At 27.6% G+C, this 12,565-nt stretch overlaps 1 protein-coding gene across 1 annotated transcript in view; it reads right to left on the bottom strand.

Annotated features, from left to right (window-relative positions):
- Positions 1–2,158: 2,158 nt before the first annotated feature.
- The window catches only part of LOC118195941 (uncharacterized), a 186,468-nt gene continuing 176,061 nt past the window's right edge, over positions 2,159–12,565 (bottom strand). The window contains exon 8 of the mRNA XM_085813888.1: positions 2,159–8,453. Coding sequence (XP_085670014.1) covers positions 8,062–8,453 — 392 coding nt within the window. The 3' untranslated portion in view covers positions 2,159–8,061. The remainder of the gene's footprint in view (positions 8,454–12,565) is intronic.

Raw genomic sequence — 12,565 nt, 5'->3', positions numbered from 1 at the left:
TTCATATTTTTAGAAATATAGTTTTGGCAAAAGTTTTTATTCAATTGTATACTGGACTGCTGACTGTTGAAAATCAGCTTTGTTGCTACTTGGAAAAATGAGGGCTATAATTCTGTGCAGTTTTTAAATTTAATGTTTCTCTTGGCTATTGGACGTTCATTGAGAGAAGGCAATGGGAAATTGATTAATTAATTTATTAGGATAATTAATATTTGTATTAAGGGATATTGCTTATTTCATTGTAATATTCTTATAAGTAATAATTTTTAGTCCAAAGGGGCTTTGTCTCTGAAGGACTAGTGTTTTCGTTTCGCGTTTTTGCGTTGAATCACTATAAATGTCCGTTTCACTTTTCAAACTGTTGCCACCAGATGTTAGATTCCTGCATTATATTTGAAGAATATAAAGAATGAAAAAATCTTCATAAATGTATGTATATTTCTCGCATTGTGATAAAAAACGGTACATAGAGCCATCGAATTTTGAAGAATTGGGCATGTGGAAGACCAAATTTGAAATTTGGAATTTATTTTATTTGCGATTTCATATTTTGCAAAACCTTAACGAATTTTTGATCAACAAACTTATGGATTTCAAAGCGAGCAATGGCAACACTCTACGGGAGGGGGGTAAACCTTTTTATCTCCAGGGGGCGCGGAACTGTGTATCGGAAATTTTAAAGATATGCTCATTTTAAAATTATTTTGCGACATTGCTACTGAACTGAGTTTTATGGTTTAAGTGCAAAGAACATGATATTTAATAAATAAAGGTAACACACAAAACGTTAAAAGAACGCCCCTTTGAACGTAATTTAAAATCTGAAACCTTTCAGTTTTTTTTAAATTTGTGGTGTGTGTGTGTTTCCCCCCCCCCCTTTTTTTTTGATGAAGTAGTTATGCAGAGTAAAATTCTAAGCAGCTTTTAAATTTAACATTTGGTGTTTCCTTCAGGCATTTTTCCGTTACATTAAAAGCCAGACGAAGGCTGGCAACGTAGCTGCTAGTAAAGAACAAAACGGTCATTATTGCATATGAAGAAAGTTAAGTTTTAATATACATCCGCCTCGCTTAAATATTATATATTACAACTTTTTAAAAGCTGGATTTATAAATCTCTTATTTTTCAGGTTTTATTTTAGTAAATTAATTTATTACTATGTAATTCCTTGTAATTCATAAATTGTAAATTCATTTAGTAAATTAAATTATCATTATGTAATTCAACAAAAATATTATTATTTAACTTATTATCATGTAATTCCTCCATTCTATGAAAATATTATTCTTTGAGATTAAATTTCTTTAAGATTCTTTTTAATTCTTTGAGATTGAATTATTCTTTGAGAATAAATAGGTTAGAGCAACCTCTCAATTATGCAGCTATGACATGTAATTTTTATTTTACTTGTTTAATAGGTAATTAACAATTTAATTTTAAATAGTCTCTAAATAAAATTTAGTTATCCCGCAAAGATCTCAAGACCTATTAGTACTTATAATTTTCTAGAATCTGAAGTGTTTTTATATATTATTTGTTTTGCACTCTATTGAAAAGTCTAAATTATGTTACAGACAAAGCATGTTATTCCAAAGAAAAATATGAAAAAAAATGGAATAAAGCTAATAAATATGAATAAAAAACATTTTTAAACTTCATTTATGATAATATGTGATATTCTTAACTGTTAATGGTTTTAACATATTCACATTATATTTCATTAAAAGTTATTTCTGCTTATAATTAATTAATATTAAAACAAGCAGAATGAAAAATTGCAATCATTCTCAGAACACACCGTGTAAAAAATCAGTTTCCAACTATATTCTGAAAAGTGCAACTATGTTCATGGTCGTGTAATACATGGTTATTAATAAAATGCATTGTACAAAATAAAGAAAAAGTTGAACGATATTGTTGAAATGTATAACAGTGAGGTTGAAGTTTTGCAAATAAATATGAATTGAATTTTAATCTATTATCTAGTTCGTTGATACAAAAAGAGATGACATTATTTCTTAAGCACTGTCTGGTAATTAGTCCAAATATTTTCTTCTATTCATTTTCTAGAATGAATGAACATGCATTTATTATGTCATGGCTTGTAAAATTATAATATTCATATGATGAGATGTAGCTGATTAAAAAAGAATAAATATTACATAAAAATAGCAGCAGTTTTATTTTCATTTGAATACAATATTTCAAAGCAAAAGAAATACGCTACATTTGGAACAATATGGTGTTGACTAGACACGAAGGATATATTACTATTAAATCAGAAAATACCAGAAAAAATATAAGAATAGATATTTATCATTTTGATTTTACAAAACCCTGCCTTAGTTGAGTATCACCGACGAAACCCGAATATTACAATATTTACAATTTGTAAAAGTATACATATACATAATTGCATTCTTCTTTTTTCAGAACAGTTTGCTCATCGTATTTTTAATTTCATATTTTGCATTTTTCAACAAACTTATTTAACATAGATTTCATATACTTAACAAAATATGTATTTAGTTTATGCACCAGGTTGCTGCATTTTCTCTATATATTACTAATTCAAAACTAGTGTCAAAATGCCAGTTCATATAAATGGTCATAAATTATTTCAACAGTCAATAAAACTGCACTACTATATTTTGATTATTATCTATAAAGAAGATAGTAGTAGTAAAAGTATAAAAGTAATGTATAAAAATAGATGGCACATACATTTGTACACCTCTCATTTTGATTTAGCAATATTGCTTTACAAAATTGCTTTTAGAAACCAATCGTCGTAGAATTTAAGAGTTTCTACGTCAGTTAATTTCTTAAAAGTGGCATTAAATATGCCGAAATGTGATGAAATTGATGAAAAGTTAATGAGTTTGGTGAAGAACCATTTTAAAGATTATTATTTACCATGAATAAAAAAACACATGTTTTTACAAATATTGTGCATAAATGCAAACAATCTTCATATAAATGTATGTTAAGAAGACATTGAAAAAAAAATCTACAAGAGTTACATAAATCTGCATGGTTTTATGTACAAAGGAATCAGGATTTTAGGCACGCTTCAGAAATCCATACTTACAGTAAACTTTCTAATACTGATGCTTTACATAAATTGCTTTCGGTTCTGAAGAACCATAAAATAATCAACAAAACTGAGTTCTATAGTAGCAAAAATACATTCGTACAAATTTGAGGCCAGTATTACTAGATATAAATAATGGTTATATGAGTCTTTTAATGTATCATGTGCGCAAAATAATAGACATCTTTCCCATTAATAATGTAGCATTAGTGAATTATAAATCAAAATTAGCAATGATTTTATGAACTGAGAATATGAAATATTTAATTAAAGTATACGATTTCGAATATATTACTTCTACATAACTGCATTGTTTCATTTTTTAAACATTCCATACGAGCTTTCTACATAACTTAATCATAAGTACTGTTTTATTGCGCAGTATTTGGAAAATATAATATCAAAATATAGTATTTAGAAAATATAATACACACAGGTAAATATATACAGTTTAGTTAATTTGCGTAAACACATTATTCTTAATAATCCTTTTTATTGAGCTTACATTTACAATTATTAACGATTTGTTCATTTGTATATTTGTTTGTTCCACAGGAGAAATAAAATATTAAAATTTATAATAAAATAGATTAAAACTATGAAAGATTTTTGCCTTGGAAAAACATTCTGTGAATTAAATTATCATGTAAAAATTTTAGGATAATCTTTCATAATATTAAATAATATTTTTTTTAATTTATATACCCTTTATGCATAAAAATTTTCCATGTAAAGGATGAGAATGTTTTCTCTGATAAATCTGTGAAAATCTTTAAGGAAGAATGTAACTATACGCCATTTCTTTTACTGCTTTTAGGGACATACATGCAGTAGCACTGTCAGTATTAATATACTCTGAAATGTTATCATCAATATTCGCCAAAGGTGCCACGTATTATTTATTTAGCATGCAATTCTTTAAAAAAGAACTCAAAGCAAAATTTGCATAATTATGTGCTTCACGTATTAGTTTTAAGAATTCAGTCTAAAATACATGTATATGCGTTTATTACCATTTTGCCTACATGTTAAAGAGAAGAAAAATAAATAAATTTTAGCTTTTCTCTTTTAATTTTTTAAATACGTTTAAGTAAGAAAGCGAAGAAATTTAAACTAAAATTCATTGATAAATATGAAAAGAGAGATGGAATGTTAATTAAAAGTTTTCGAACTCTTCAGAAAGAAGTAATTGTTAAAGTCTTTACAGTGAATAACAGTTAGATGGTTTATCTTTCTATGTTATTTTCTTGCATTATTGTGCTTTACATTTTCGTAAAGCAAAATTTAAAAACTTAATCAATAATAAAAGTCATTTTACATCCTGTAATGCGAATTTTACTTTACAGAAATCTATACAGTAATCATCATTTAAACATATTACAGACACAAAATATTTTTAAATACATAATAATTGCGTTTAAGGTAGCAAAAAATTGCTATTTTTTGATTTTTTGATGGTGTAAAATTATGTTCAATAACAAAAGCTTATATTTGCAGCACATACCGAAATATTTCATCAATTTCGAAAACGTCACTGTCACTAGCATCTTACTGTTACATTTTACCCATAATTAATATTAATATTATGACAAAATATTATCACCATTTGTTTACAGTCTCCGGAATTAATTTTTAATTCCCACAAATTTATATTTTATTAGCTGCTGATGACGATCTTCTTTGAGACTTGAACTTTGAAGCACTCTTATTGAAATTAATTCATTTCAATGAAATCGTGTCTCATAAGTCCGAGACATACCAATTGTAACAATTAATTTTCATGACATGTTAAAATCAACATAAAATTAAATTGAGCACTTGATGATTTCATTAAAAGATAAAAAGGTTTTATTACCTTTTTACTATAACAAGTATACTTTTAATACTAATTTGCTACATATCACGAGTAAACTCTTAATCTCCTCTAGCTCAATAGTCCATAAGCCCGTCTTCCAGAATGTGTCCCCGTATGTAACATGGGTAAAATGAAAGTTATACAACTATGCCTTGGTTAATGACTATCTAAATGACACTATCATATTTTTTGCAAATTTGAAATTAAATTTATGTCGTCATTGTAGACCGGAGTCTGCCAGTGCTGCAGATTTAACCTCAAAGACCAGAAAAACCATGCACGTTTTTATACAGAACGACAGACGAATGACAATGAACGTTCAAATAAATGTCTATAATTACAACCTTAGATTGAAGAAATGTCTTTAAATGTTGCTGAATAATCTTTCATGACAGGTTTCTGTCAGTCAGTAATTATAATATTGGAAAATGTGTATCGAAGCACGAGTCAAGCGATCGACAGCCTTGAGTTTTAATGAAGCTTATTCATAAAGGTAAATGTAAAGTTATACAGTATTTAATGATTATATAAAAAGCTGAAATCGATGGACCTGTAGAAGCAGGGAATGCTTTTTAAAGTCATCTATCTGCAATAATCAAGAATAATTTTTAATTGATATATCAGAAAGAACCAACAATACTCTTTGAAAATGACTTATATAACAATAATATGTAATCTTACAGAACGCACACTTCTCGTAATAGTATGCATGGTATTATTACATACCAGTAGCTATACTTATTATGACAATCGCATTGATTAATTTTCGGTAATAATAAATAAATAACTGTGAATTTCATTTTAACAGATGTTTAAGTATCGTTAATTTTTAGTACAGCAGAAAATATAATTTTAATCCCCCCCCCCTGTCAACGATGATGAAGATGCTTATAGTTGAGTTTGTCAATTCTGGAACTCAAATATGTCAGTTCAAGACTTCGAGAACACTCTTAAGCCTACTTCTTAAATAATATGACTACTTATGTATATAACCATTTTTATTTTCATTCTTTAACTGACTGAATTATCATAGAAATTTTTAAAATACTACATTTATCATTGGAGATAAATTAGAGGTAGAATATTTATAGAATAAATTCATTATAATTTTCTTTCAGATTTCTTTCCTGTGACGTTATAATAATGACTGCATAGTGTGGACGTTTTAATGCTTCGTAAACTTGACTAAGTAGACGTTTAAATGCTTAGCAAGTGAGCTTTCGCTTTTGTCCCTATTTACTTGAACTATCTACACAAGTCTAAGACACGATGTTAAAATTAAATTCTTATTTAATGAAAAATAACTTAATTCATTATTTCAGTGACAAACGTTTACTCAAAACAAAAGATCACAGACGTAAAAAACTATATCACATTTCGCGTGTCGTTTACATAAAATAAAATTTAATTAATTAAATGAAATTTTAAAATTCAATTTCATATTAATTAAAAGTCATTAAAATCCAATTTTTATTAAATTAATTAAAATTTTTTTAAAAGCAAGCATAAATTTATTGTACTATGGATCAGTTTTGTTGTACAATAGATGGGATATCAAGTAAATAAATAAGAATTTTGTGACACATTATTAATTTGAACTTCAAAGTTTCGGATATTTTTATAAGCTACATATTAGTTAAGAACAAAAAAAAAAAAAAAAAAAAAAAAATATGACTTAGTAAGATAAATATTTAAATCAGGTAATTTAACTTAGTTTTTCAAACTAGTGAAATAAAACATATTTTTAATAGATTTGTTCCAAAAATGATGCATTTTTATTAACACCCTATCTTTCACTTTTATTTATAACATACGTACTATAAGTTCAGAAATAAATTTGACTATATATATTCAACATAAATGAAATTACAGTGTATACTGTACTTCATTTACGCGTTTAACTAGCAACATATCATAAAACTGAAAAAAAATATTTATCATATAACAGTGAAAAAAAAACTAATTGATTTAGTATTTGATTTTCGGATTTTTTACATAACTTACATGACAATTTACTTATAAAATAGCACAATGTTGAAAAGTGCGCAAAAATTGAAACATATTTTTGAATTAAAAATTAATTACTTTGTGTCGTGTACAAAACAAGATAAAACTAAATACTTTTCGTACAGGTAAGGTGCAATAAAATAACTTCGCGCATGCAGTGCCTATTTTGCAGCAATATTTAATAAATATAAAAGCCTCTTTTTAATATTATGATTCGTTATTGTAATTTAAGCGAGTTAATTAATTACAGTAACACTTATTGTAAGTGTATATTTTCAATACAAAATTAAAATAAAAATAATTATAAAAGTGGTACATAAACATTTTAGTATGTATATACATAATTTACTTGCCTAGTTGTATATATTTTGAGCAGGACTGTAATTTAACTATTTATAAGTAGTTTAATTACAGTCCTGCTTAATGATTTTAATCCATTTCATTTCATATTTTTGATCCGTTTTTAATTAACTTCGAAATGAATGATATATCGACAGCAGAAAGAGAAAAAAATAAGCTTTGCATTTCACTTATTACAACGATTACTTCAATGGCTTAAAAATTTCTTCTGTTGTTCATTTTAATGTCAGAAGCTCAAATTTAAACAGCTTACTTAAATTTGAATTATTTAAGATATAATCCTAATTCTTAAATATTACAGTTTTAAACAGAATCAAAACAGCTCAAAACTTCAAATTTAAACAATTCTTCAAAAACTACATAGGAGAATAAGGCTTCAGTAGTAACTAATTCAAATACAGTAAGCTCCATAATACAGTCTGAAATGTCTGCATTAATAACTATAATAAGTGCAATTTCAAAAGCTTTTCAACATAATTTATCAGTCTGCCGAATAGTCTCTCGTTGTACTTTTTATTATAAAATTTCCGGAAAAGAAACCTTGCGCAACAGAATAATAAACTGTTTATCTTGAGCTTTTCAAGGCAGTGTCTTATGCAGAAGAATTGCTGTATTTGCCTCTGTAAGTTGTCATGTGCAGAGAATGCAATCTCGGTCATGTAAGGCACTTTTAGGCACATTGTTCTAGGCAAATGTGACAACAAGATATACCATGAATGTTCTTTTATTTCTATGAGGACAGTAGTTAATTTCTCTGAGAGAGAACTGGCATGCCTTCCAAGAACCTCAGAGCTGACAATGATGGTGGCAGAAGACCTCCCGCTTCTCTGTATCTCATCATCACCTGATCTAACATCCCTAACAACATAGGAGGAGGTGGTGGTGGAGATGTCGTGGAAGGTAGTTCTGTTGAAGAGTTAACTTCTCTTTTGATGGAACCATGGTGTTCACTTGATGATTCGGTGACTGGTGATTTTGCCACATCGCGCTCATTTTCATCACTTGGACTAGCAAATTTCTTAGTCAAAGCTATTCCATTGCTGTTCTGGTAACAAGGCTGACAATAACCATGAGTCAATTTTTTAGCAGCAGCTGGGAAGACCTTACCACACTGAGTACATTTTTCATGATGTTCACCTATGACAAAAGAGAAAAAAAAAAGCATATTCTAAATGTATTTTTATAAATTTACTTGAAAAACATTGAAACTGATTAATTAAAACTATATGCATTAAATTAAAATGTCATTTCAGTGATTTAAAATGAAGGTTTTACAGTCTAAACAGGTATGTTAAGTGCAGACATTATTAGTTGGGATTTCCCCCCCCCCTCTCTTTTCTTATTATTGTCCAAATTAGTTGTTGGTTATATACCAAACTGAAAGTTAATTTCAATTGCTTTATTAAGCAAATTTAGAAATGAAACATGATATAAAATCACTAAGATCCTAAACACTCGAAGAAAATAATTATCAAAATAAGAATGTTCCTAATATTTTATGTTTTTACCTACCATATGAAATTAGCAATTTTAACCCTAGAAATAAAATGGCTCCTTTTATTATTTGGACAGAAATTTAATTAAATGGCCTTTCCCTTTCTGAGGGGGATGATAATTTTTTTTACTGTTTTTTTTACTGTTACTTTAATAGACCTTTAGAACTACCTTTAGAACGGTCTTACTACCTTCAGAACAATTATTCCTTTAGAACAATTTCCATACCATGAGTAATAATTTTGTTTTCAGATAAAGTAAGAATGATTTTTTTAAAAGCCAATACATGTCTAATTTAAATTTCATTAAATGTTTGTAAATATTGATGATTTAGTATCATATTTGATGATTTTAAAACTGTCTTACTAACCACATAACAGCTAATCTACATAAGAGCCGAAAACTCAAGTGGCATTTCGGTAAACTTTTTAATGTCTCCATCTTTAACATGCCAAAATGTTAAGAGAGTTAAACGTGTGATTAATATTAGATACAAAGCTTGTAACAAAGCATGTTGAACAAAAATAGCACGGTTACTTAACACAGACAACTGTGTCCAGAGATAACTATGATTCTTAACTATTCTCAACTAGATTCTTAATTATAAAGTCTTAACTTAGTCAAGATAAATTTTAAATAAAATCTGGCACATATTTGCTGAGTTAGCTTTTAACGAAACCATGGCAATCTGAAGGTGATACTGATACAAGCAAATGCAAGAAAAAGAAGGCAGAATGAGCATCAATTCCAACTTACTTATTGCTTACAATGGGTTTGTTAATATATTTTGAAATAGCTAGTTTCCATCTGATAGTCATAATCTTCAAAGTTTCGTGACAAAAAGTCATTACTGGGCACAGTTTTCAAACTTCGTGACAGAAAACATTAAAGACTTCAGTAATAATAAGTATTCTAAGAAACTATTGCCATTTTACTGCTCATTTACTTTTAAATTACCACTTGACTCCGCTTTATTCAGACGAGCTTCTCTTCAAGTGTTTTATAATTTTAATGGAACAAAAAGTAAACATGCCAGACAAATGAGACATGATTAAAAAATAATTAGTAAAAAATATCGAATTTATGAATGATTTTTGCATCTCAAATTTATAGATAGTTGTAGCGTTAGGGATACTGATTTCGTGTTTTATACGAAGTAAAATTTTTAATATGAAAAATATATATCAAGATACACTAAAGCGATAGCATCGTATACACGTGTAGCGTAGAAAAAGTGAGAAAAAATTGGACCAATGTCCCGGGCGAGTTTTTCAGAATGTGGATCAAGGTTGGTTATGGCTATCTGTGCCAGCTTGTATCAATGTAATTGTTTTTTTTTTTTTTCTTCTATGTAGTTTAAGGAGCGCCTACAAGATGCCTGTTTGATGATTTGACATTGACTCGTCACTGTACACGCCTTTTCCAAACAGGAAAAAATGCGATAAGAATATATAATGAGAAAAAATATTAAAAAAATAGCGTGATCTCTACAAAATTTTATTCAGATTTTAATGCAAAGATAATTATCTCAAAAGAAAAATACCATTTTTCTACCTTTTAATTACACATTAGCTATTTAAGAGTCGTTATGTATCTTAAAACTGCCAATAAAGAAAAGGCAGAGGAAGCATTTACCAAAATTTCACATAAGTCATACTTTTCTGAATAATAATTTTTAAGATTCATAAATATTTATTACTCCTGTCTTTTCAAGAATATAGACAAATTAAAAAATTAAGAAATTCAATACACTGTTTTTTCCTTTATTACCGGAATATCTTTATTGCTTTATATTCCTGTTTTAAATTCCGTCCATACTATACGAATTTACAAATATTACCAAGAGTTAGCATTTAAATTCAGAAAAACTCTTAATTACTTATAAGAAAAAACTGCGAATTAATTGGTATCAAAGTGTCATAAAGTACTGTATATAAATATTTCAATTTACAGAATGGTTATTACTATTTTTTTTATAAAAAGAAACAGTTATTTTAGCAATAATAACATAATATCCTGCCGATAGTTAGCTGAAAGAAATAACAAGCGATTTTAATTTAAAAAATTTTTGAACCCTACTACACTAAAAAAAAGTTTATAATCAGGTAGCATAAGTTGGTTGAACAGTAAGAAAAGCAAAATATACACTAAGATTCACAGCATTGCGACAATTTTGTTAGTGAAGTAAATAATGCTTCTATTATCTGCTTATTTTATGTACAACAACAGATAATTAATTCAAGAAACTATAATAAATTTATATATATATATATATATATATATATATATATATATATATATATATATATATGAGGTAAAAGAGCGGTACAAAAGTTAAATTTTAATTTAGGTTATTATCTGCCAAATAGCAGTTATAATTCTTGTGAATGCATATCGGGAAGATGAGAAAGTAAATTGTGCATCAGAAAAGAATTTATCATGAAACTTTTTAACATAACGAAACGTTAAGGGAATTTGAAAATACATTTCCCCCCTCTAACTATATATATAGCACATATATTCAAGCATAACATCAAATACTCATTTTCCCCCTCTCACTATATATGTAGCACATATATTCAAGCATAACATCAAATACTCATGTAGTGATTGAAACTGCAATTCTAAATAAGTACATATTAAATTATTTTTTATTCAAATACAATTAACTCTACTAAGTTCCAAATTTCAATATCGTTCGTTGGAAACATTTAGAGAAACAATTTATTTTGTATTTTCATTTTAGTTCATTTTATTTTAAAACAGATCTTACATGCTTGTAATTTAGTGAAGTTTCAAAAATCTTCGGCAAAAGTCTTCAAGCTAATGCTAAACTTTCAAAACATGGAATGTAATGGATTTTTATTTAAATGTTTGTATCCATTAAGGTATAGCAGTTTGGTAATAATTAGTCCAAAGGGATTTGAATCCCGAAGGACTATTAGTTTCGTTTTGGCATTTTGCGTCAGACTCATAAATGTCGGTTCACTTTTCAAACTGTTACCACAAAATGTTAGAGTCCTGCATTATATTTGAAGAAATTAAATAAGGAAAAATCTGCATAAATGTATGTATATTTCTCGTATTGTGATAAAACAACGGTACATAGAGTCATCGAATTTTGAATAACGTAATCCTCCAACGAATATGAGCATGTGGAAGACCAAATTTGAAATTTGAAATTTGTTTTATGATCGATTTCCTATTTTTTAAAACTTTGACGAATTTTTGATTAACGAACTCAAGGATTTCAAAGCGAGCAATGGCAACATTGTGCAGAAAAAACATTTTTATCTCCAGCGCGTGAGTCTCTGTATCGGAAATTCTAAAGATATGCTCGTTTTAAAACTATTTTGCGATATTGCTGTTGCACTGGATCTTATGGTTTAAGTGCGAGGAACATGATATTTAATAAAGAAAGGTAACACACAAAATGTTAAAAAACGCCCCTTTGAACGTAATTTAAAATCTGAAACATTTCAGATTTTTTTTTTTTCATGTTTTAAACTTTTTAAAAGCCTTTAGTTTTGTACTATGGAATAATTATTGCAATTTAATTCATTCTGAACTCTTCACTTATTTGCATTTAATCAATAAATCAAATAACAAAACACAGATAAACAAACGGTCTTCTTCTTAATTATGTGTTATTTATAAACAAATAGTGGTGGATAATTGCTGTGTTTTTATCTGTAAATAAAATAAAATATGCAATCGCATTTAGTTTGCACAAAGAGCAAATATCCGTTACAGAG

This window comes from Stegodyphus dumicola, chromosome 1 (genome assembly GCF_044657685.1).
Source record: "Stegodyphus dumicola isolate Sdum_Otavi_A_Nest chromosome 1, ASM4465768v1".
Taxonomy (NCBI): Eukaryota; Metazoa; Arthropoda; class Arachnida; order Araneae; family Eresidae; genus Stegodyphus; species Stegodyphus dumicola.
This window is presented reverse-complemented; position numbering and strand designations above follow the sequence as displayed.